This window comes from Agelaius phoeniceus, chromosome 4 (genome assembly GCF_051311805.1).
Source record: "Agelaius phoeniceus isolate bAgePho1 chromosome 4, bAgePho1.hap1, whole genome shotgun sequence".
In the NCBI taxonomy this organism is placed as follows: domain Eukaryota; kingdom Metazoa; phylum Chordata; class Aves; order Passeriformes; family Icteridae; genus Agelaius; species Agelaius phoeniceus.
The window spans coordinates 17,877,598-17,903,031 of record NC_135268.1 but is presented as its reverse complement, the minus strand read 5'-3'; the positions used below and the strand labels follow the sequence as shown (position 1 = coordinate 17,903,031).

General features: G+C 39.6%; 1 protein-coding gene across 7 annotated transcripts in view; it reads left to right on the top strand.

The window, feature by feature from the left end:
• MAPK10 (mitogen-activated protein kinase 10) overlaps positions 1-25,434 on the top strand; it is a 147,062-nt gene that overhangs the window by 77,017 nt on the left and 44,611 nt on the right. For 6 of the 7 annotated variants that reach the window (XM_077177008.1, XM_077177004.1, XM_077177007.1 and 3 more), the window contains 5 exons: positions 16,185-16,314; positions 18,174-18,232; positions 19,200-19,338; positions 20,275-20,440; positions 23,642-23,713. In XM_077177008.1, the coding sequence (XP_077033123.1) occupies positions 16,185-16,314; positions 18,174-18,232; positions 19,200-19,338; positions 20,275-20,440; positions 23,642-23,713 (566 nt within the window). Of the gene's footprint in view, positions 1-16,069; positions 16,315-18,173; positions 18,233-19,199; positions 19,339-20,274; positions 20,441-23,641; positions 23,714-25,434 lie in introns of all 7 variants that reach the window. The other variant, XM_077177009.1, reaches the window with a different exon arrangement.

Below are 25,434 nucleotides of genomic sequence, written 5' to 3'. Positions count from 1 at the left end.
CTTTATTTCTTAAAAGTGATGTTGCAGTGATGTGAATAATAAGAACAGAAGACAAATTCACTGGCTCTCCTAAACAATGCAATTTGAATTTATCATGTTCAAAAGTTGTGGAATCCTGGGTGGCTTTTGCCTCTGCATTTTTAGACATGGCTTTTAAATTTCTGTGGCTTGTATTTAAATGTCTCTGTGCAGGCATTTGTTACCTGTTTAATTATGAGGCATTTGGGTAGCTATAACAATCTTTTATCTATAACTTGATCGGAGGTGAAATCTTAATTCCATCTGTCACCTCTGTCACTGGCTGGTTCTTTTTCAGAATTTGATGTAATGTGTGTTACTTTACAGGTGGAGGCAGTGGTAAAGCAAGAGGTTTCTTTAATCCAGTGGCAAATGTTTTTTTCCAAGGATTGTTGGCATTGGCACCATAATTGCCAGTGTAACAGCACTGACAGCACATCCTTATGTCTCAGTCCATGACTTAGAGTGTTTAGTACACTTTGAGACCGTGCAAGTCCAAAGATTGACCTAAATGACCGTGCACTATATTCCTTATCTTAAACACAAAACAACTCAAGGTTGCTCTTAAATCAGCCTTGGGAAAGAGGCATATTTTGGGTTCAGTACTACTGAAATTAATTTTGCACTGTTTTTTCAATTTCATATAAAGCAAAGATGGTTTTTCTTCCTCCTTTCTATCCTCTATTTGTTTCAGAGGAAAATCAGTTTTTGTTGAACCTCTCTGCAACTGAATTGCTGTAATGATCAATTGTGAGCAGCAAAAAAATAGAGAAATTAGGCTAAATAAAATCAAAAGCATCCTGTGAATGTTACTTTCATACTAAGAGTTGACAGCAAAATTTAAGAATTTCTTAGGAAAGAAAATCAAATCTTTTTCAATTTCTTAAGAAAGAAAACAAGAAAGTTCAAATGAAAGTTAACACAAATCCCCTGAAATTGTGAGTAGCATGGAGAGGCCATAAAAGGCCTTTTTAATGATACAGATATAGAAGAATTACATGATAGATGGGAAAGATAATGAGCATTTTTTTCTTAGCTTGTGTTACATGGTAAACTGCCTGTTGTAAGGCAGAATTTACCAGAAATACAATAAACCTTCCATCAGCAAATCGTGAAGAATCAATGGTGAAGTGATTAATTAATAAAAAAACAATGGGAGATATTTGTAGTTTAGCTAAGAGAATACAATACATGATGAGAAACATCCACAGCTGTGTAAGTTTCTCCTTAGCTAATATTAATAATAAGCTTACACAGTAAACTTTATTAGAATAAGTTTCTACTGTAGTAGCTTACTCTATTTGGAAGTATTTTGATGGAAATAAGGTTACATCTAGAATAAGTTGATTAAGGTAAAAAAAAAAATAATGAAAACCTGCCTATTTATGCACCACAGCATGCTCTGGTGGAGGTGATCTGCCCTGCTTGTCTTGTTCCTTTGCAAAGAATAGCCACAAGGAGTGCCTTTGTGAAAATAGTAGGGAAAACCTTGGTCATAGCTTCTTTTCGATCCAGTGGCTCTGTTTATACTCAGTGGCTTGTTCAAAAAGTGTCACAGATCTGGGATGCAATTCTGTCCCTTGCTACCAGAATTAGGAGAAGTGTAGAAGCCTAATTCTGATTGTTCCCTCTGCCAAGGGCAGGCACAGAGGGGTTTAGGCTCAGTCTTCTCAGAGCATGGATGCTTTCTGGATTTTCCTTCAGGATAACTATAGGAAAGGACATACCTCTTATTGAGTGGAATAGTTGGCTGCCCAGCTACTGGAGACAGCTTTGGTGCATAGTGACACCTGGTTTTATGGAGTGATGGAGCATGGCTGCTGAATGCTAACTCCCTTCAGGAGGAGAGGCCTGATGTTTTTCAGGCTCTGGAAGGTGTTGCAGCATTCCTAGGCAAAGCCAGAGAATACTGAAACCTTTCCCACACGGTTCTATGAACGGGTTTCAGGATAAGCAGGAAAATGTCAGTGGAAAACAATTTATGTAGTGGAACAGAAGCAGGCACAGGAAGCAGGAAATGCGGTTATGAAAAAAGGAGGGACTTGATTTCACTGGACAGTGCTGAAAATTACATCAAAGAAAAAAAATATTTTCTTCATACGGAAGCATTAAAGATATTAAATTTTCATGAGATGATAATTTAGTGAATTATGTGAAAAAGACAAAACCATATGGTGTGATTGTTATAATTGTGCCCATGTGTAATAATTATAAATCCAGTGAGGAAATGGTATTTATACAGACATAGTATATGTAGGATCTTTGGAAATTAATCTTTGGTCTCTTTTAATGGGTTTTGTGTTAACTATGTTCACAAAATTATTTTAGCAGCCGAAAGAAAGAAAGAAAATAAGCTGCTTGGAATCTCTTGAGCAGGGAAGCTCTTCTTTACCCTGCAAACACTACTCTTTATGAAAGTGTAGGCTGTTTCCCCACTGTACATCACACTGACATCTGTGAGAAAGCCTATAAAGGGTGTGTTTGCATATCATTATCATGTTATTACAGGCATGACAACGATGGGGCATGGCTGAAACACAGCTTGGAGTTTATTTGACTAAACTGTAGTTGTAAAAACTGCACAGGCCTATGACCACACTAGTTAATCCTTGAGTCTGTCATAGAAACAGGAAACAGTTTTCTGAGTTTAATTAGATATGTGCCATTAAGCTGCTGAGAGAAGAAGTAGCTGATACCCCTCTGCAATGTTAGAAGGGAGTTGACACCTACACATTTTGCAAGCAGCTGAGAAAGAGAGGCAGGTCACTTTCAGCTTGGGTTTGTGGATGATGGTGGATAGGGAAGAATTCTCATGTTCCATAAAATCAACAGAAATATGCTGATCTTGGAGTGGGTGTTTCTTTATGTTTTAGATGAGTGCTTTTTGCCTGGAAGGAAGGTAATTGATCTGTAGGTTGTCTGCTGTGGTTTGCAAGCCATCATTTTTATGTTGCCTGTGATATTTTTGATACTGTCTGTGATGTCTAGAAAAATGGTGTTGTACAGAAATATTTCAAAAGCAATTTGAAGGGCCTCTGACAGCTTTTGAATTTACGATTGAAGCAAGGGTGAAGTCCAGGTTTCTGAGGCAGATAGGGAAGACATCACTTACAGGCTTGAGGTCACAAGTAATTAAAATCTTAGCAGTATCTTATAGAAGACATTTGGCCTGGTTTATGACCACGTGGTGGCTATGCCTCTGTGTATTATCAGGAGAAAGTTACAGCTCTGAAAACTAAGTTGTCTGAGTGAACATCAAATAAATGAGTCTGGTTATGCCTTTCAGCTGAAATCTTTTATCTTGGTCTTTTCTGAAAAGCAAGCACAAGCTTTCATGCTGCATGGTGTTGAGATGTGGTCTAATGATGTGTCAGCTGGACTGGAGGGGTTGGCTGGGTAGGGCTTTATTCTGTCTTGTTGATGCAGGAAGTTTCTGTGTGATTAACGTTGGAGTGGAGGATATGGGAGCAGGAATTACGCTTTTATGAGAGCTTTTCAGTGAATGCATTGTAAATTTAGAAAGACACATCATCTGCAGATATAAAGACTGTAAATATATTCCTGAAGTAGTAAATTGGGAAATGTGCAGCAGATATCTTTCTTTGAATTAGGGGATTTGATAATACTTTTGAGCCTGAACCTAAAGGAGATAACCATCTTGTAGTGTTCCCTGTCATAGGTAGAGCCAGCAAGACACTGAATAGCCTGCTGTGTTGCCTAATATTACCATAGGTTCTCCTTTGCTGATTTACTTGTAATTTGGTGGTTGAATCTTATGGAGTACAGGGTTCTTTCAGATCAGCCTGTGGTGCTTGTTGTAGCCTATAAATCTGCTCATTCTTTCCCTAAAGTAATCGCAGCACCACAGAATCATTTAGGTTGGAAAAGACCCTGAAGATCACTGAGTCCAACCATTCCCCCAGCACTGTCCATCTCTAAACCATGTCCCCAGGTGCCACATCTGCACATCATTTTCAGTACCTGCAGGGGTGGTGACTCAACCACTCCCCAGAGTGTTTGAAGGCTGTAGGGGAAATGTGACAGGTATTGTCCACTACGAGGTGCAGAAACACTTGAGGTCTTTTGTACAATCATTGTCCTTCAGTTTTGGTTTTGTGTAGCACCATTGACTCCTGGGCTGGCTATAAGGATCTCATGGGATATTGCAATGGGAATAATGGTAAAAGCCATAGAAAAGAGCAGTTGATGCTTCTGACCATGACCAATTCCAAGCTCATGTTTTTGCTGTAGTGCAGTCGGAAAACCACAAAGAATAGTGGTCAGATCACTGTCTTACAGCTAACACACAATTTTATTTGTATTGTTTAGCTGGGTGCTGGTGTATTCAAGTTTTGGGACTTGAATATTTTTCTCCATCATGGTCCTGCTATCCCAGCAATACTGGTTTGATTTCTTTGTGTCACCGAATTGAAATACTGTATTTCCTGATAGAGATCAACATTTGTGCATGTATAAACTGGTATAGTTCCCTTGAAGTTCAGACATGTTCTCTGTGGGATCAATCACTAATTTTCCTCAGAAGATGAGAACAAAGAATACATGTCATTCAGAGGCAGAAGGGGGTGAACAATGTATTTGGATATGCCTAGAATTTCAGTGGCCCTGAAGAGAAGTGGCAGCATTAATTTTGTCAGCCCCAGAGTCCCACATGAAGCAGAACTGAGCATATGTCATGAGTTTGGTTACTTTCATTCCAGTTCCAGTTACATCTTGCAGGCTTTTTGTGCCTAACATTCTGTTGGCTGGCACTGCAGATTGATCCCATTTGGTTGTAGATTCTTCAAATTGTGTCCATTAGTTCAGCCAGTTTTCTCTTCCTCGTGCTGTTGTGTGCTTTGACATCCTGGTCCTGAGGAGCTTTTTGAAAACAACTTTTAGAGAGTTTTACAAGTGTGTTCTGTGAGAGGAATGTAGGAAATAGCTGTCACTTTGCTCTGGAAACTGTTGCTGTACTGATAGTGAAATAAGCATTCCAGTGTGAACAAACTCTGCCATGTTTCCCCGTGCTAATATCATCCTATACACATGACAGCACATGGTGGTTTAAATTTTTTTCCTCCTTTTTTTAATTTTTTTGTTTTGTTTTGTTTTACATTTTGGGACATTCTTGTTGCAATACCAGTGGTTAAACTCACAGCAAGCTTCAAACCTCATTCATTTGTACATTGCAGGACTTTTCCCCAGCCCCCAGCTTGCAGTTACACTGTGGTATTCTTTGGATTTTCTAGCATGTCATTGCTCTGAAACACCAAAAACTGTGTGTATTTGGTCGCCCATTGATCTGGTGTACATGTGAAACAGCACATTCTGCTTTGTGGTTCTGATGTATCTATGCCTTGGTTCTTGAGAGAGACAGCAAATGTCCCAGTTCTGTTTAGAATCTGGATCACCAGCCTGTGAATATTAAGGTGCTGAAAGATTCCCAGTGGGTACAGCATAGGCTGAGTATCTCTCTGTATTTGACCTCCAGAATAATGAGTAGAGGTGCTTAAGTTGGTCAGATTTGTGTTTCTTAAGCTGATTTATTAGAGTTTGCATATTGACACATATCCAGAGACAGTTTGCTTGCAGATGGAGTGAGAGGAAGAGGCCATGTCTTGGAGTGCTCTTGCAGCAAAGAACTGAGCTTGGATATGGAAGGAACTGCTGTTAGGATCACACAGAACTGTTGCCATGTGACAAACTATAGATAACATCTAAAAAATAGGACAGATGGATTGTGTTTGAGTCATTGTTTGCTTTGATTCTTGGCGCTTCTTCTATGTACTACAACTATCTATAACTGTGAAAGAAGCAAAAATAAAAAAGGGATATATAAAAAAATATTTCTCAATTTATTTTTTTGGTTTTTTTGGTCATGTCCTTTTTCTATCAGAATGCAGAGATTCCTAGTAGGCAGGGAGTCACCACATATTCATGTTTGTCTTCTTTTGTTTCATTTCCCTTTACTTGGAGAGAAATTTAAAATTTAAAATGTAGTGGTAATCACAAATGGTGTGTAATAAAATGTGCCACAGTATTCTTATATAGCAAGGAAATCATGCCCTCTGTCTCTAAAATACACTGCCTATATTTCTATGTCCTTTTTTGACTCCTTTCTCCTTAAAGAACTCATATGGTTTCCATGACTACAACAGTTAAGCAGGCAAAATCTATTGCATATTTATACTCTGCAGGTTTATGGGGGGAAAAGGTAAATAAGTTTGTGAGGGAGCTATCTCTGTGCAATCTGTTTTTGTGACCCCTGGCAGCAATGCTCCCTTTACCTGGTCACAAATTCAGCACTGTAAAGGCAGGGTCAGGTTCGTTTGAGAGCCCTGGCAGCCAGGGTTTCCAGCTGGGTTGGTACAACCCTTAGGCATAGAGCAGGTTTGTTCATAGCTGTGGCTGGACCTGTGGTCCCCTTGGAGCTATTAAAAAATGTATCAGCTCTTTGAAAATTCTGTCTGCAGGGAAGAAACTGATGATTGTGAAACTTAAGCTCTTTTGGTGTTGGTTGCTTAGAAACTCCATTTAATTTACCCTTTTTGCTATCAGACAGTGATGTTTTCAAACCCTCTTTACAGATGTCAGGTGCCTATCTGCTCCTGCACTGTCAAAAACTTCCTTTTGGTCGCTGACAGATCTCCCTTTTCTCACATTTGTCCTGGGTCACTACTATGATGCAACTTACTGGACAGACTTTTTTCAAGGCTCTCTTTGCTTCTCCTGGAAATCCAGGATTGGCATGAACTCCTGTCAGTGCATTGTAGCTGCTCCTTAACAGACTTCAGGCTTATCCTTCCATGTCATTCCCCTGAAATCCCATCCCCACTGACATGAGCACCCTTGCATCATCATCACTGATCAACACCATGTGTTTCACATGAGACCAATTGCACAAATCACTTCTGTTCCCTCTTAGCACCAAGGGGTTTCTCCTGTGGTAGGAGAATGGCCATGGCCACATGGAATCAGGGAGGTGGGGCAATAGGACAGAGCACCTAAATAAAAGGGCAGGCATCAAAACAAAGAAGCAGTGGAACCAGACATAGAAAAACTAGAACCAGTCTGGAAAGAAATGCAGCTCAGGTAATTAAATTTTCTATGTCAGCATGTGTTGCTGATATTTACTCTCTAAGATTAATGTAGTCTACAGATGTTCATGGTGCTTTACAGAAAGCTATATATTTTGCTTGGTCCCAGGACTTGTCCTTAGACAATCATAAGAGCCAGTGTCAGCCCAAAAAAATTAAAAAGAAGTTGTGAAAGATAGAAACACAGTATGAAACAAGATATTCTGTGTGAAGCCTGGGTGAAATTTGTGAACAATGCAAGACATGTCTGGCATGACATGAGTGGGAAAACTCAGCAGAATGGGCAGAGGTCTGCAATAGAGACAGATACAACTATCTGAAAGGGAAGCAGAAAGTAGGAAGACTCAAATACAGGAGTCCCTTTGCAAGTCAAAAATAGGACATTGAGGAGTTGGTTTGTTTGTTTGTGGGTGTTATTTGTATGGACATTTTTGGGGAGGGGGATTGTTGGTTTTTTGTCTTTTTTTTCTTTTCTGGCTTCAAATACAGTGTTTTAAAATTCTGTCTACACATCTAAGTCTTGAAATTTCTGGTGTAACATGGCAACTCAAAAACCTAATTGTGCGGTGAGGGTCCAGAGTGACGCAGAGTCCCCAGGCAGGTGCAAAGGAGAGCTGCTTTATTGCAAAAACCAGGCATTTTTAAGCAGTCAGGCCTTTCTCAGTTACATAGCTTTAAAGCATAACCAACATAATTCAGCCAAGCACCATACACCACGTTGTGAACATGCTAGGTTTATATAACTCGTTTTTCTACCTCTAATTCAGCTGAGTCTCTTTCCCATAGTCCTTTTCTACTTAGCCAAATTTGCAGGCCTGAGCCATGATTTTACATGGCCTTCTCTTTGTAAGGTTTTACCTCTATGCAGCACCTAATAGTTTTCATTTTGTTCCCACTGGAAAAAACACTTTGGCTTCTTATGCAGCAGGTAAAATATGCTGGTTTTGTCTGCTTAGAACAGCCTTGTAGAGATTGTAGGGTTAGTTTGGGGGGGAATTAGAATTTGAGTAGCCTTTTAGGGTTAAAATTCTTACCTTTTTTCTCCCATGATTATCACGTTGTAGGTGAAGGATTGGTAGCCGTACACTTTTATTCCCCTCTTGAATTTTGGTTTTTAATCATTTGAGAAATGCAGCAAGCAAAATGAAATAGCATTTCTTATTCACCCAAGTGACAGCTTTTGTTCTGTTTGTCAGGCAAGCAAGCAAGTCTTTTAAATTATGGTTGTGAGGGGATAATAGTAAGATAGTAGTTGGTTTCTATTCCAGTTTGTAGGTCCAAAAAATAGCAGGTTTATAACATGGCTGATATTTTGAATGTGGTAGGTACTCAGCTTCTGCCAGGTGCACAGACTCTGCCTCAGTGCCATTATTCCCCATGTCTTTAAAATTGCTGTTAAACAAGGAAACTGGACTTTTTCTGGCTGTGCTGCTTAACAATCTTGAAAACTGTCCAAAGTTTACATTCCCTGCTGAGTTCAGAGCAGCAAATGTCAGATCTCTTTGCCAAATTCAGTGTCTTATACCCATTTTCCAGATGTGGGGTAAACACCTACTTAATATGGTTTACCTGCAAATCATGTTTAAGCTTCTTTTGCCCATGTGTTTCCTGCCACTGAATATTGATAGGCACCCCCAGATCTGGTCCATTTTTAAGTTTTTTACTTTGCTCTGGCTTTGGTAAATCCTTGAGCGTGCCAAGAGTGAGTAGTGTAGGATACTCTGGAAACCATGAGGTTGTCATCTCTTACATGCTTCACGTGTAAAAGAAAGCGTTTTGGTCTAGAGCCCTTTCAAAGCAGGATGGAAAAGAAACTTGGCTCCTTTTGCTGCCCAGGTTGAATTTCCTAGGCTGGCAGCTAACAAAAGCTCCTGGCAGCTAGCAGACTGTGTAGTGAGTTAGTGACAAGAGACATTAAAGACCAGAAAGTACAAAGTACTGGTTTTACAGTGCTGTTCAGAAAAGTATTAAACAGCCGAGCGGTTCTCCGAGCCAAGTGCAAAGAATTAGCAGAGCACATGCAGATGAGAAGTGTGTAAACATGCTCCATACTCTGCGTCCTCATGAATATTTTAATCTCCTGGCAAACTGAACCACAGCCCGTTGAGTGGTGTGCCAGGCAATGTGTGAACTTTAGAGCTGTTTCCACATTGCCTTTCCCACTGTATCCCTGTATCCCCACTGTTTTGTGAGAGAAAATGACTATGAAGGGTTTTATCTTGCATCAATATGCACAACTGGTAACTGGTGGGTTGCAAAAAGATTCTTGTTAGGGCATCACCAACTCATATAATTAGAAAGATAACGAACTTTTATTGTAAATATGTTTATTAAAAATAAGTGTTCCATTCTTTTTTGTCCCTGCAGCTTCTTTTACATTGTCTTATATATGATGGCTCAGACACCTTTCTTCAGACCCTCTCATCTGAAATTTTGGCAGATAAGAGCTCTCTCAGCATGACTAAATTGTGAGATAGATTTCACAGAGAACTTTTCAGATCCAGCTGTCCTTAGAATTATGAATGAATTCTGCTTCCACTTTTATCTTTGCTGCAAAAGGCTGCTTGACTTTGGCATTTTAGGCAATGACTGAAGTAGTTGACAAAGAATGAGCAATACAGATTCAAAATTGGACTGTTATGAATATGGCAATGACACAGTTTAATCCTTTATGGGTGGGAGTAAAGGAACTGAATGATATGTGAGCTTGGACTTTGTGTTTGCATGTAAGCATGTAGGCTATTGAGCCAGGTAATAGACACCCCTACCAGAGAGAAGATGACTGAGATACTCAATTTTTTCCCTCAGTCTTCAAGGGCAACCTCTCTTCCCACACCTCTGCAGTGGAGGGACAGCAGGATAGGGACTGGGGGAGCAAAGTCCCTCCCACTGTAAATAAAGATCAGGTTCATGGCCACCAAGGAACCTGAATGTACATGTGTCTGTGGGACCTGATGGGAGGCACCCCAGAGTGCTGAGGGAATTGGCTGATGGAGTTGCCAAGACACTCCCATGATATTTGAAAATCCGTGGCAGTCAGGTGAAGTCCCAGATGGCAGGAAAAAAGGAAACTTTGTACCCATCTTTAAAAATGATAGAAAGGAGGACCCTGGAAACTACGAGCCTCACCTCTGTGCCTGGGACTGTCATGGAACAGCTCCTCCTGGAAGCTGTGCTAAGGCACATGGAGGATTGGAAGGTGATTTGAGACACCCAGCACAGCTTCACCAAGGGCAAGTCCTGCCTGACCAACCCTGTGGCCTTCTGTGATGGAGTGACTCCATCAGTGGGCAAGGGAAGTTTCACATGTCATTTATCTGGACCTCTGTGAAGCCTTTCACATAGTCCCCTGTAGCATCCCTCTCTCTAAAATGGCAAGAGGTGGGTTTGAGGGGAGGACATGTGCATCCAGAGGGTTGTGGTCAACAGGCCAGAATCCTGATGGACATCAGTGAGCAGTGGTGCCCCTCAGAGGTCCAACTGGGACCAGGGTTGCTTAATATCTTCATTAATCACAGACAAAGAGATCAAGTGCATCTCAGCAAATTTGCAGGGTTATGACCTTTAACAAGACCAAGTACAAGATGCTGTGCCTGGGCTGGGGCAACCCCAGGATCAGCAAAGGCTGGAGATGAACAGATCCAGAGCAGCCCTGCCCGGAAGGACTTGGAGGTGCTGGTGGATGAGAGGCTGGACATGACCCAGCCATGGGCACTGGCAGCCCAGAAAGCCAAACACATCCTGGGCTGCATCCAAAGCAGGGCGAGGGAGGGGATGAGTGAGCCCAGCTGTCTTTCCTGATAAAATGCTGAAATGTAAAAATAGAGCCACACACTTTGAACTTCTTTCTTAAAATTCTCCTGTTTTTGTGGCACATCTTTGAAGTTTAAGCGCTACAGAATTCACTATTAATCTTGACAGCAATGCTGCATTTTCATTCAAGGACTGGGATGATAATCCCAAACAATTCAGGCACTTCAGTCCTCTCTCATGTTACTTCATTCCAACACAAGATAATGGATCACATGTTTCACATGCATGTTTCACATGCACATTGCATCTGCAATGCAGGAAGGAACACTTTGAGCCCCATCAATAATCTCTGGAGTGATGAGGAACCTCATGGAAAACCTTGGCAACTGATTTATTTATTCTGTGAAACTGGAATCTGGTGATAGTAAAAAAATGAAGACTTGTGTAGCAGCTGGGGAGGCAGCTTGGTTATATTTTCTAATCTAGCTGCTTCCACTGGCTTGCAAGAAGCTGTGAGCTGATGGAAACACACAGAAAAACAGGCTGGAACCATAACTGGCAACAAAAAAAGTGCAGCAGTCATCCATTGTGAGGCTGTATTGGTCTTCTTTAGCATCAGGTCTGAATATTGTCTCAATTTCTCTGCATTTTCAGAGGGAATAGAGCTGATCCAGAGAGTATAGTAGCCATTGCTGACAAGAGGTCTGCAACCCCTCACTACAATCCTACTGGATTTTTTTTTTATTTTCAGCACAAAGGGTTGCTTCCAAACTTAATAAGGACATTTAAAGGCTTTTTGTTACAGTGGCCTTTGACTTGTACTGCTTGGGGCAAACTTTCTGCACCCTGCTGCATGTACAGAATTCTTTTATTTTTCCGCTAATTTAATGGAAAACATTCACTATATCTAAATTTACTTTCTGGAGAGTTTTCACTCTAATAACTTTTTTCTGGTTAAAAGTAATTGTTGAAGAGCAGAATATGAACTGTTTGTATGAATGTCTGCCTTTAGAAACTTGGAAGTTATATATCAAGAGGAGAAAAAACAAGTTAAGAATGAGAAAGTCTAATTTCATTCTAAAATTTGGACTGATATGTGAGGGCAATATAAGGAGCAAACAAACCAAACCCACCAAAAGAAACCTGCCACAGTAAACTTAGAAAAGTTTGCTTGAAGCAAAATAACATTTTCACTCTTTTCTCTTGGAGTACTTGGCTGAAAGAGGACTGCAAGTAGAGAGAATGTAAAGGACTTGAAACATTTTATGGTTGAAGCTTCAGAAACCACATTTACAGAAATTCTGCTTGACGCAGGAAAAAGATTTGATTCTTGTCACTCCTATAAATTACTTCTTCAGAAACTGCAATACTGATAGTTTTCTGAAACCAAGGGCTTTGAAATTGCCACAGAGAAATTGCTGTGGAAAGGATTCATGCTTTTCTTTATTATCTCTTTGTGCATATACATGTAGATGTGTATCTGAGCATTTCTAGGGAAGCTGTTCCACTCCCTATACTGGAGGTGATTGGTGGTTGAGGATGAGCCATCATTAGCATTCTTGTTAAAGGATAACCTGATTTTCAGGTTATCCTTTATTGTCCTAAGAACTCATCTCTAAGAGTTGGCTTTAAAAAATTTTCTATGGGTTTAACAGTCTGTTCTGGTAGGTAGACTATAATGGAATTGATAAATGTTAAGTTTCCATGTTGATTGAAAGACGGGCGGAATAAATTTAAGTATTTATTTGGTGTTTATTGAAATAGAAACTTGGACATGAAACTAGAATGCTTTTCATTTCTTTTCAAAATAGGTATAAAAATGAATGCTTGGTCCTCCAAGTAAATGACAACAGATCATTGCTCATTGATCATCATAATCTGAGCTCACACAGAATATTATGGTAAATGATGACCTGGGTTTGTGAAAATCTGACTAGGAGGAGTTTCATTTTTTTCCTGCCAAAGTCAGCAGAAAGCCTTGTTAAATAACTGTGATTACATATATCTCTTGGTAGTCATGAATTTATATTCACTAAATTTTTTTATCTCTGCTAAATAGGTTTGTTTCAAATTATTTACAGTTTTAAAAGGCATTTTTAGCACTAACATTTACCATGTCAAGCTAACTGTAAAGAGGATTTATGGGGAAAGAGTTTATTTACTGCCTTTTCTGTCTGTACAGCTGCCAGAGACATGGCAGTAAACTTTGAGGATTTTTCTGAGCTCATGTTGCAGTAAAGCTATCATTTTATTACAAGACCAGGGGTAATTTAGAGTCTGCTATAAAATCAAGAAACTGTACAAATTAAAGAATAAATTCACAGTTGAGCAAGAGGTGCTATGATAGAGTTTCCAGAGAAACTGTTTTACATGCAAGTCCAGTCTCTTATTTGAGATTTAGAGTGACTTTCATACTCAGCCTTTTCGCCAGAGTTCACAGACACTCATTACTCTCTCTCTTATTCCTGATCCCTGGAGCCAAGTGTTTATACAGCCAGTGACTGAAGTTATCTTAAGGAGGCTTATCATCAGTACTAACCTTGGTGTTCCAAGGTAAGGATTTTGTGTGGCAAGCAGCAGAGAGAGGACCTACATCTGGTGTCTGTAGTTTCACCGTAGTGAAGTGCAGAGTTGACTGGCTGTAAATAAAAGCTTCTTTCTGGTGAGCACAGAAAAAAACCCATCAGGGCTGTGGATTTATCCAGTGCAATGAATTTATGTTATGACTTCTTCAAGTAGTTGGACACCTTCCATTTGATAGAATTCTGAATTCTGGACACCATGATAGAATTGCAATCAACGTCCTTGTGTCTCAAAGTAAATATCCTCTACAAAGGATTAGGAACTTTAGTTCTTCCATGGTATGAAAAGGGGCAGTAATTGATCATAAAAGCCAACTGCTTAAGAAGCCTTTGGTTTTCTGATTTTAGATTGATTGTTTTGTCTGTTGCTTTGACAGAGAGAGAAAATTCAGAAAAGCAAACAGATCTCAGAAGCTGAAGAAAATGTTTGCTCAAACTTTTGTTGTTTTCTAACTCCTAGTCAGTAATTTTATGATGCATCTAATGAGATTAAAATACGAAAAAATATTATTCAAATTATTCACAGTACTCTTACATAGCTCACATGAGTCTTACATAGGCTTTTCATCCTAAAAGAAGTTGGGTGATCAAGATGGATTAGCTGAGAGATTTGTCTGCTGAAGTAGAGTTGCAGTATATGTCCATGAACAACAGGGACAGAATATTTAACTGTTAAAAGATCCTGTAGATTTAAATCCTTGGGCTTTGCATTTTATTTGTTCATTGCTTTCTTGATGGAACTATTTTAGCTGTGGCCTTTATGATGCCCTGTTGTGGCTGAACTACATCAGAATGAGAGACACGGTTCTGACAGCTGGACAGGAGGTTTGCTTTCTGCTCATACTGTTAGGCTGTAAATCACATGCCATGCTCCTCCTAAAACAAGGCTTAGTTGAGTGAAATTCTGTGGCTAGAGAGAAATCAAGTCAGGCTGGATCTCTGATAGCCTTGTCACCTAAGCTGCTGCTTGTATGGTTTAGCTGGTGAGTGCAGTATCTTTGTTTGTGCACGTGAATAGCTGGGCCATGGAAGTTACGTGCCTTATTCATGAACAGGAGAATAAAGAATTGTTACCAACTGACAGAATGGATGATGTTGGACACCTGGTCCAACCCACCTGTTCAAAACAGAGTCAACTACAGCAGATTGCCCAGGACCAGTGGAAGAGTCTGGCTCCATCTTCTTTACTCCTCCTGGCAGATACTTAAGAAAATTTATAAGATCCACCCTAAGCCTTCTTCAGGTTAAAAAACTCCAGCTCACTCAGCTGCTCCCTGTATGACAGATGCTCCAGTCCCTAATAAACTTCATGGCTCATCAGTGGAATTTCTCCAGTCTTTATCTTTCTCATACTGGGAGCCTGGAGTACCACCCAGAACTCCAGATGTGGCCATGGAAATATCACTTCCTTAAACCCACTCTCAAGAGACTTCCTAAATAAGTCCTAATAGTAATCTTTGCAAAACTTCTCATCACCTTTGTTCTTATTTGTGGGATGCATTTGGTGTGTTATTTATGCAGATGTAGTGAAAATTCAGTATTTCTGATTCTTCTCTTCTTGCGTGGTTTCCCAGACAAACATTGCCAACAGTTTCTTACCTATTTTGAACAGATGTACATTTTTTGTTGGCTTTGTGACTAAGCTTCTGATGCTTGCATGCTTTCTGCTCAGCTTGGTTAGCTAGCCTCTGTCACTGAGTAAGCAAGGGTTAATGAAAAAAAATTTTGCAGGATTCTGAATATTTACTTCATGCTTAGGAAAGCAATTTTTAGAACAATGGGTGGTTTGGTTGATTTATCTCCTGGGAAACATTCTGTTGCTTTTCATGGATTAGCAGAAAACTCGAGTCATTCCTCTTTCTTAGTAAAAGGAAAATCAGGAAGAGGGTCTGAGGTTGATGTCCATTTGGGAATGCTTCTAGAACTTGGTGTGCTTTATGGTATTTAGAAGTCAGAAATTATGGATTCAGTTTTGAACCACCAAAATAAGTGTTCAAATGTTACAGAAGTAACATTTATAAAAATAGCTGAAGGTTGTGAAAAACACAAGTCTAAGGAGTATTTTAGGGCCCCAGGCTTAAAAGTTCACTTCTCAAACAATGTATTTCTTCATTTTCAAAAGTTGTAACTGTGCATATATAACAAATGTTTTTGTTACCAGGAATAAGTAAAAATCCTTGTGAAATGGTTCTGTTTCTAGGTATGTTATTGGAATTGGATTATATGGTCTCAAAGAATTACTAAATAACTTGATTCCATTAGAAATATCATAAGGAAATCATAAAATTCATTTTGGGTAAGTGGGCACTTGGTCGTTGAGCCACGTTGTGAAAGTGTTCTTAACTGCAACAGAAAAAGCAAAAGCCTTTTCTTCTGTAGCCTTGCACAGAGAGTTGCTTTATGAAAAAACTTCCTTCTCATCCAGTTTTTATTTTATTCTTATCTGAAGTTACTTAAATTTTTTCCCCCACCCCTTGAAAATAAGTGTTAATTTCCAGTGGAGTTGGAGTTCAGAAGTAGTGGTGTATGCTGTCCTCTGCTGATGCGGTGCTACATGTTTCCTATTGATCTCTTACTTTTTTTATTTTTACTAGAAACTCTCTTCTTCTTTTGTCCCAGTATTTTTCTCAGTGGAAAAGAAAAGGAAGAGGTGGACCTGAGGTTCAGGAATTTGCCATGAGAAGTGCTGGATACCCTCTAAGATGCATAACCCCTGTGTTTGTCATCACTACAGTGCTGCATACGATGCCGTCCTTGACAGAAACGTGGCCATTAAGAAGCTCAGCAGACCATTTCAGAACCAAACTCATGCCAAGAGAGCTTACAGGGAGCTGGTCCTCATGAAGTGTGTGAATCATAAAAATGTAAGTGTTCAGCAGGAGAAATGGTATGTGCATTGCTGTGTTAGAAGGGAAGTTGTTCTGTTGGGTTCCTCTTTTAAATGGAAGAAATTACAAGTAAATTTTGCTCAAGGGCTACACACTCTCTGGTACTACATGCCCACAGGAGAGACTGAGGGTTTTCCATGTGCTTGTTTAAAGGCTCTGCCAAACTGGGATTGTTCTAGACTTTCCTGCTTCTTGCACCATCTACTGTGTATCATTTAGTATCCATAATGAATGAAAATATTCCTATGCTGCACTAGGAGTGTTCTTCCAGGGCTGTATGCTAATTTTAACCATTATCTGTTAGAACTATCTGCCTGACACTGTATCAGCTGCTTTTTTGTAGTGAAATATGTAGGATTGCCACACTGCATTGTAAAGGGTTGTCCCAGGGATCTCATATTCCTCCGCCTCCTAGATTTCCTGCTGCCATATCTATGTGCCCTTCTTTTCATTAGGAGAAAATTTTTCAGTTTGCAGTGTTTCCTTGTCCCTTGGATCTTGCAATGACTCTTTCTCCTTATGCAAAGCATAAATGAACTTGAGACAATGTGATGCAAGGGGAGATTTTACACTTGTTCTCAATCACATGTTCACATGGAAAGAGGAAGGACTGACCCTAAATTGGCAAATTGCAGGACTTGACACTACAGTGTCTCTGCCTCACTTCTAGGCAGTGATTTATCCTTACATTCCCATTGTGTTGATCAGGACTGTTCCTGTCCTTCCCTGCTGACTTGATGGAAGCTACCCTCAGCCAGCCCAATACATGAGGATTTGAAAATGGAGGGATGAGTGAGAAGTTTTTTAATGGTCTGGGAAGAACAGAGGGGGGCAGCAGGAGTGTCACTAATTTTAAATACATAATTTTAAACATGGTGCATGACAGCTGGTAATAGCACCACACGGGTTGGATCAGAGCTTTAATCTGTCTATACAGAGAAGTGCAAAGGAAGGAGAGGATTGTAAAGGTACATTTGTAGAGGTAAGATTCAGTCAGAACATGTGGAGTAAAGAGGAAGAATGTTGAAAAATTTCTGTTAGAAAACCTAAAGAGGCAATGGAAGTGGGAAGGGAGACATTCAGATGCTGCCTTCATGGCAGCAGTGCTGGTGTCATCTACCTCTGTTACCTGCACAGAGTGAAAACAGGGGAAATCCAGATCTGTGGGGGTCACATTTTTTCCTGTCTTCTTTTTCACATATTATTACCAGTGTCTTTCAGCAGCCCAGCCCGTTTAAAATAAACCAAACAAAAATGCTAACCAAAACAAGAGAAAGGAGGAAAGGAGTTGAATTATGCAAGATGTTTTTGCTCAGGATATCTCTGTTTCTACTGAAAAGTTGTACCTCTCCTGATGGGATTTGTGTCAGGCAGTATGTGCATGTGTGTGCCCTCAAAGGAACTGAGGCCGTGTCAGAGAGAAGGAAGGAATACTGTTTGATAAGATGGTCCTTGGTTATTTGTGCCCTCAAATAAGCCTTCCTCATAAAGAAGAACAAAGCACAAAGACTGCTATGCTAGATTGAGCTGAAGTTGATCTTTGAACATGCAACTTCAAAATTGAGAGGAGTGTCTCACCCTTAGCACTTTGTTTTGTCGCTTGTTATCCTTCTTTCAGATGATTCCAAGTGCACCTGGAAGAAATCTGAGAGATCTGTGGTATTTTATTTTGAATGCTGCTGATTTTTCACTGATCCACAAAGTGAGAAGTGTTAATATAAATAGAGCAGTGAAAAACCAGTTTATTCTTTTTTATATTGAACACAGTTCAAAACAGATTCAACTGATGATGTATATCACTTATTTTTACTCTTTTGTCTTACTTTACTTTTCAGATTATAAGTTTATTAAATGTCTTCACACCACAGAAATCTCTGGAGGAGTTCCAGGATGTGTAAGTAACAGGGGCAGTAATTAAACTAAAGCTTTAGGGATGTGTGGGGCATTATGGTGTACCTTGATTGCAATAACTCAGCAAAATACAAAGGGTGTAGCTCCTCTAAAAAAGACAGTGTGAGTCTAGTGGGTGGAAAAATATTCGGAATTCCCATATTGAAAGCTCTTTTGATAATTTAAGGTGAAAACCACCAGTTTCATATTTGTTGTTGTGTAATGTTATTTGCCTGGGGAACTAGGGGTAGGTGTAGAAGAAAATCAGCATCTCTGTTGGAACCTTGCCCAGCTGGACAACCACTACTGTGCCCAGTATGAGCCTGCTGTGAATGAAATTTTAAGTATTCTCTGTTTTATATTGTTGCTCTCCTTTTATCTTCCCGTCTTTCCCATATTCTGTATACATTGCATGAAAATATGGTCCTATTCTATAGTCTGATACCAGGAGTAACCAATTAATTGTAATGAGAATTTTGTGAAGTCATGCAAGCTGTGGAGGATTTTTGAGGGCATTTTGCATGGGGGTGCATATTTTGCCCTCTCAGACACCTCTGTTTCTCTCAGATTCCTGTGTGTACTGTGGTAGCCATCCTTGCAGTGGTCAAAGGCTGAGCAGTTACATCCTCTGGTGCTTGTCAGTCTTTTGGGTTTTGTGCCTTTTTGTGTGGTGCTGCCTGATTGCCCACATAGGGTATAGTCTCTGTCATGGGGGATGCACCAAGAAAGGGCAAATAACCCACCAGTTTTCCTGGTATGCTGAAAGAATGGTGTCTCTGCAGTGAGATACAAACACCACCATGGTGCTGTGGTTAGTGGGCCCAGTCTCCAGCTGTGTTACTCCCAGTAATCAGAAATAAAGTGAGTTTTAAAGCAAGAAAAGGCATTGTTTCTTATTTGAGATGATGCTGTGGTTTGCCTTCAACACACACACAAAAAAAATAACCCTGTGGCTTTGCTTTTCCATTCAGCTACCTGGTAATGGAATTAATGGATGCCAACCTGTGCCAGGTCATTCAGATGGAGCTGGACCATGAGCGAATGTCTTACCTTCTGTACCAAATGCTCTGTGGAATCAAGCATCTTCACTCTGCAGGGATTATTCACAGGGTAAGGGGCCTTTGGCTTAAAACTTAAGGCAGCATATGAAATGATCATGAAGACTTTAAATGCCTCTTGGCTCTCTCTGTGTGCTGTGGATCAAAGCCCTGTGTCCCAGTGCAATGGATAAAAGACATAAAAGCCACAGTCAGAGGTCAGGGGATATGGAATTGGCATTTGCCATCATTTACATGTGCTGAACCAAATGAAAAGATTGCTGGGTCTATATGAAATGCATCCTCTCATTTTGCTTTTTTCCACATCAGTGCTGTGCCTGGTAAGGGTGTGGCACCTGGCTGTGGATGTGTGATAGTTGAGAGCAGGGGGGATCAGGTCGTGTCACTGTGAGCAGGAGGGAATTCTCAATGGATTGAAAATGGAAAAGTGCTTTCACTAATTTGGGATTTCCACATTAGAAAAAAAAAGTTTCCCTAAAGAAAAGAAAGGCTAATAAAGTGGGTTACAAAGTGGATGTTCTTCTACAGAGTTCTCCTATCTTGGCATGTCATGTATTTAGCAGGGGGTTATAGATTTGGCTGCCAGATAGTCATCCAGCAAAGGATGAGCTGAATTATTATAAATGAAGCATTAAGGTATCTCTACATGTGCAGTAGGAATGTCTCTATCAGGTTCATAGCATTAAGAGAAAATAATCTAATCAAACAGCACTTGGATACTAATCCTAGTAAATGCAATTAATTTAATGCCAGTAGGCTCCTGATATCCGGGTAAAGCCCAGTATGCTGAGGTAGAACAACTTCCAGAAGAGTTTGCTACAGAAACAATAGCAAGGGTTTGCTGTATATTTACAAGTATTTCTGATAGCAACTGGGTCAGAAGAGGGAAAGAGTATTTGGAGTGTGATCTTAAGTATCTGTTGGTATCATAGCTGTACCTGGCGTTATAAAGGACAGTCACATGGGTTTTTTTCACCATCTTTTGCAGGATTTAAAACCAAGTAACATAGTAGTAAAATCTGACTGCACGTTGAAGATTCTGGATTTTGGACTGGCCAGGACTGCAGGCACTAGCTTCATGATGACCCCCTATGTGGTGACACGTTACTACAGAGCACCTGAGGTCATCCTGGGAATGGGCTACAAGGAGAACGGTAGGGCTGCAGTGCCACTGCACCAGGCCTCCTCAAGGGCAAGCTCTGCTTCTCCACTGTAAGGGAGACCCAAAGGAGGGACAGGAAATGTAGTGGGAAATGATGGGAAATGACACCTGGAGTTAGAGCAGTTCCTCACTTCTGTGAACTGCAGCTGCAGAATGTATTTGGGATGCACTGCTGGTGAATTTATCAGTGTGGGATGGCAGAGTAACAGGGAACTTATTCTTAGTTATGTTTGAAGTTACAACTACAGTCAACTCATTTTGACCAGAGCTTTCATCTTTGTCTTCTGTGGCCGTGAAATAATGTGGGAACCACTGAAGTTGCTGAATGAGTGACGTGTTCTAAATTTGAGTCTGGATCTGTGAATTGTTTGAAGGAACAAGAAGAAGTACAAGCTGAAATAGAAAATCCTAGCCCTTCCAGCATTTCTCTAAATCCAGAGCTAGATCTGAATTTCAGGAATTAATTCCTTCTTCATGATAAATTTAACAAAGTCCCAGGTTTTGCTGACAGGTTTCATCTTGTCAAGATCTAGGTATAAATTTTGCGGTTTGAGTTCGTTTTTTTTAAACAACAAGTAGAATTGCAGAGAAGAGGAAAAAGCTGAAACAAAAAAAAAAAAAAAAAGAAACAAAACATATAATTTGTATGTAATCTCCCTAGAAGTAAATAGGATATTCCTCTGAATAGTCTGAGAGAGATCTTGGTCCTTGGAAATATTGTGAAAAGCAGGTGGGCGTGCTTGCTATAGAGAAGTGGATAAGGAAAAACTCAAATTTTGCAGTAGATGAAGGGAAAACTTTTTAAGTTGTTCTCATTTTGTAACAAAACTGAGAATTGCATCTGGGTGCCAAGTAGACCAAGCAGGAAATGAGGGAAAACCTATGGCTCAGATTTTGTTGTCAAAGGTATTATTTGTCTGTTTGAGGAGTCTTATGAAGGCAAATACAGCAAATGTGACAAGACCAGGAATTTATTAAAAGTGTCCTACTTAATTTATGTTGAGAAGGTTAGCTAACCTGCAGGAGAACTTTTACTAACAGTCAGCTGCATCCTGTAAAGGGCAGTGAAACTGATTTTGGGAGCCAATTCCATGACTTCAGCACTACTAAAAACATAATCACACAAACTCTTCTGAAATTAACAAGTCCCTGTATGAATGATTTATAATTTTTATGAGTTTCAAGTACAAATTTTAATACAAAAGTCAAAAAAGTAGAGAAACTATTATTATTATTATTATTATTATTATTATTATTATTATTATTATTATTATTATTATTATTATTATTATGAAGAGTCTTAGCATAGAGAATAATATTCGGGAAATAAAGGAATAATATTCCCTAAAGTATTTTGTTTGAAATTTTTGCTAAGTGCCATTAGAAATTTGAGCTAGCACTCTTTAGATAGTTCTTTAGTCAATATCCAGAGTTCTTTTATTGTCAAATGAATTCTTTTGTTGTTTTTTTCCCCCTCCAGACATTTAGTAGAAGATTAGGATTATTGTTGCTGTTATTGTCCTTGAAAGGACAGAGAGAGCATTTGCTTTTCACATGATTAAATCTGCACCAAGAAAAAGTTAGGCACACTTTTGTGACACAGCTGGGAAAGTTCTAATGTTTGCCACATCCAAGGGTCCTGATCAAACGCCCATTGAGGTTAACACAGAGACTTCCTTTGACTTCCCTGGGCAATGAATCTGGCTTAAGATGAATGGCCTTGTCTTACTTGGACAAAGCTGAAATAAAGAGAGGAAGAAAACAAAATGTTTGAAAATGAAGCTCAGCTGTCAGAGGAGCTGCTCTGCTTGGAGGCTCTGACCCAGCTCCCAAGGAAGTCAACAGAAAGGGCTCTTCTTTGCTTCCCTGCTCTGGCCTATGCTGCCACATTACTGAAGCTCCCCACCTTTTTTCCCCTCTGACTATGTACACTGCCTGTATAAGGACTGTTCACTGCTTTCATTTTCTTTCTGCACTTGGTTGGCTAAAGATGCATAATTATCACCAGTTTGCTGCACTTCTATGGAAGGTCCTAAAGCTGTTACTAGGAAGAAAACTCTGCCTCTGCCTCTGGCATGCTTTTGCTGTCCCATGCCCCTGATACCTGTACCCTCCTTTTCCCAAATGGAACATTTCACCTTGATTTCGTTTCACCAAGAAATGAGTTGTTTGTTTGTTTCTTTGGTTTGTTTTGGATTGATTTTGAAGGTTAAGAAAGGAGAAGAAATGAGGAGAAAAATTGATTGTGTAGGTCAAACATAACCAGAAAATGAGGATTTCAGGCTCAGAAACAACATAATCTTTTAAAACATTTCAAAGCAGTTTTTACCTCTTCACATGGAAGATAGGTTTTGTTTGTTTTTTTCTTTTTTTTTTTTTTCTGTGAATACTGTGTCACTATCTATCCAGCATTTTTTCTTTAAAGACTTAAAGGGCAAAAAAAAACCCTATCCAAGTCAAACAGATAAGGTAACTGTGCATATTTCACCTAAAAGCTGAAGGCAGGATTGGAAATAGGAAATGTTCTTAGTCTTGTTGATATTTGTCCTTTGGAGCTTTTGTTATAGCATTTATTTTGAGTGCTTACACAGTACAAAACAGAGTCCACTCAGGTCATGCTCTGTGATAGGTACCTACAGAGAGGATATAGGTATAGATGCTGAAAGAGGAGTTTTAAATAACCTTTAAGGGTGGCATTTTTCCATATGGCCTTTACTTGTGTGAGTAGTTCCATTTGGAACTTCTTGTCAGCTGCTGCAGAGAGACTCAGTGCTGAAGAACAAAGCCTAGGAGCTCTGCAAGTAGGATTTATTCAGATTATCATTATCTGGTTGTTTTGATTTTTTCCTAAAAAAAAAGGAGTGATTTTTTTAGCCATAAATTCAGCGTATACCATGGATCTGTGCAGTTGTTACTTATCTTTACTTGCTAGCTCTGGACCTTTACCCAAAATGTTGATTTTAAACTTTTTCCACTGTTGTTACTAACTGCTGTTGAGCTGACTGACACAGCTTTTACTTGTTTAGTTACTTATTCTAGCTTTTGGTGAGACATGAAAAAGAAACCCAACAAAACCACAAAACAAACTGTACTGTGCTGATCAACCTTTTTCCCCTCCTTTAGGAGTGAAATGTTGTAGTTAACTTTGCTTTTTTTTCCCTCCTTCTTCACTTCCCTGTCTCTGCTGTTCTAGTGGATATATGGTCTGTGGGATGCATTATGGGAGAAATGGTTCGCCACAAAATCCTCTTTCCAGGAAGGGACTGTATCCTTGTGCCATTTGCTGCAGCTTCACCTATTATTTGTTCCTCTCCTCCACTCCATCCCTCTTACCATAAAATGACTATACCAGGACTGTAAAGATAGAAGCAGAAAGTTGAATCTCAGAGGTATGGCTAAATGAAAATAGCTCACTACTGATATGCACAAAATTGAAAATGAAAAACAGATGCACAGAATTATTTCAGTCAATTAAATTAGTCTAAATCCTGTAATCATTCCATTTTATATACTATTTATGTCATGTCAATGAGCAATATAGAAAACAAGCGTTATGATGGCAAATTGGACAGCTTTATTTACTATTCTTAAATGGAAAAATAAGAAAAAAAGAAAAAAGTCTTAATTTGGCCCATCTCATTCCTGTAAATCTGTTTTTCTGCTTTTATGTTTTGGAAATATTGACTTCATAACATTTGTGGTGACATCATAATCTTTTGCTTGCTAATGCATCATGGTTTTGGATTCATCTCAATGCTGTATGGGCTCAGTTTTGAGTCAATACAACATTTTTATTTTTATTTAAAACAAAATGAAGAATTTGACTCACCCAGTTTAAGACAACCGTTTTTCTGCTGTGGTTTCCAAATTGGCCTGAAATCAGATTCTCTTGATTTAAAAATGAACTTCCCTTTACTTGCATGAGGTCTGTGTTGTCAACTAAACTTTATTTCCCTCCTATCTTGTTCTTCTTTGTCTTGAGTGATATTATTTTTACCCCTTCCAAGGTGGTGAAAGCAATGTTAGAAAATGAAAACAAAAGAGGAGATGTGTACTTAGCCTCCTGTTTATCACAGGCTAAACCTGCCCGTGCTGGCTTGGAAATGTAAGTAAGTGTGTTTTGCCCATCAGAATAAAATGAGGCAACATAACATCTCTTCACTTTTGGAAACAAAAAGGCATCTGATTTTCAGCTAGTTGGCAGAAAGCACCACGAAAATCTGGCATCAGCAGCCACTGGCAGTTGGTGTGAAGAAAACCCAGCTTTCACAGACATGTAGCCATGGAAGCAATTATCTTTTTGCTGACTTTTGAGTAATTCCTGTCATGTTTGTCAAAGTTGGGTCCTGCCTGCCCTGTTTTCACAGCTCTGTCAACTTCCTCTGAAAGCTGAGCTGTGCTTGGTGGCCCAGTGAAGATGCAGTTCTACTTCACTGACAGGGAGATGGAGGGACAGCAGGCACCTCCTGCTTGCTGAGGGGGTGACAGCAGCACTTTACTGCTTCCAATCTTATAGGAAGAGGGGCTGGAAAGTTACTGGATGCAAAACAAGGCAGAGAGGTTAAAATGGTGATTTTCCTTATCAGTAGGTAGCTTTGACATGCTTAAAGGTGCTGAGCTGCCCCTGCAGCATGAGGAGCAGGCTGCACACCCACCTTCAGCTGTAACCTCAAAGTGGAGAGCAGCTCCCACCATTCCCAAGATCTGTAATTCAGTGTGATAGCTATGCTGTGTTTCAGTGGTAACACCACCTCAGAAACACCATCATAATGCTACCTCCAAACAATGTACTCTTCTCCTCTTAAAAACAAAAACAACAACAACAAAAAAAAAAAAAAAAAAAAAAAAAAGAAAAAACCAACAAAAATCAAAGAAAAACTAAACTATCTATAATACACTCGAGGTTCAGCTGTAAATACTGAGGATATTTCCATTTAATCTTGAGGATATTTCCATTTAATCTTTTCTGAGTGAAGTCTGAGATTT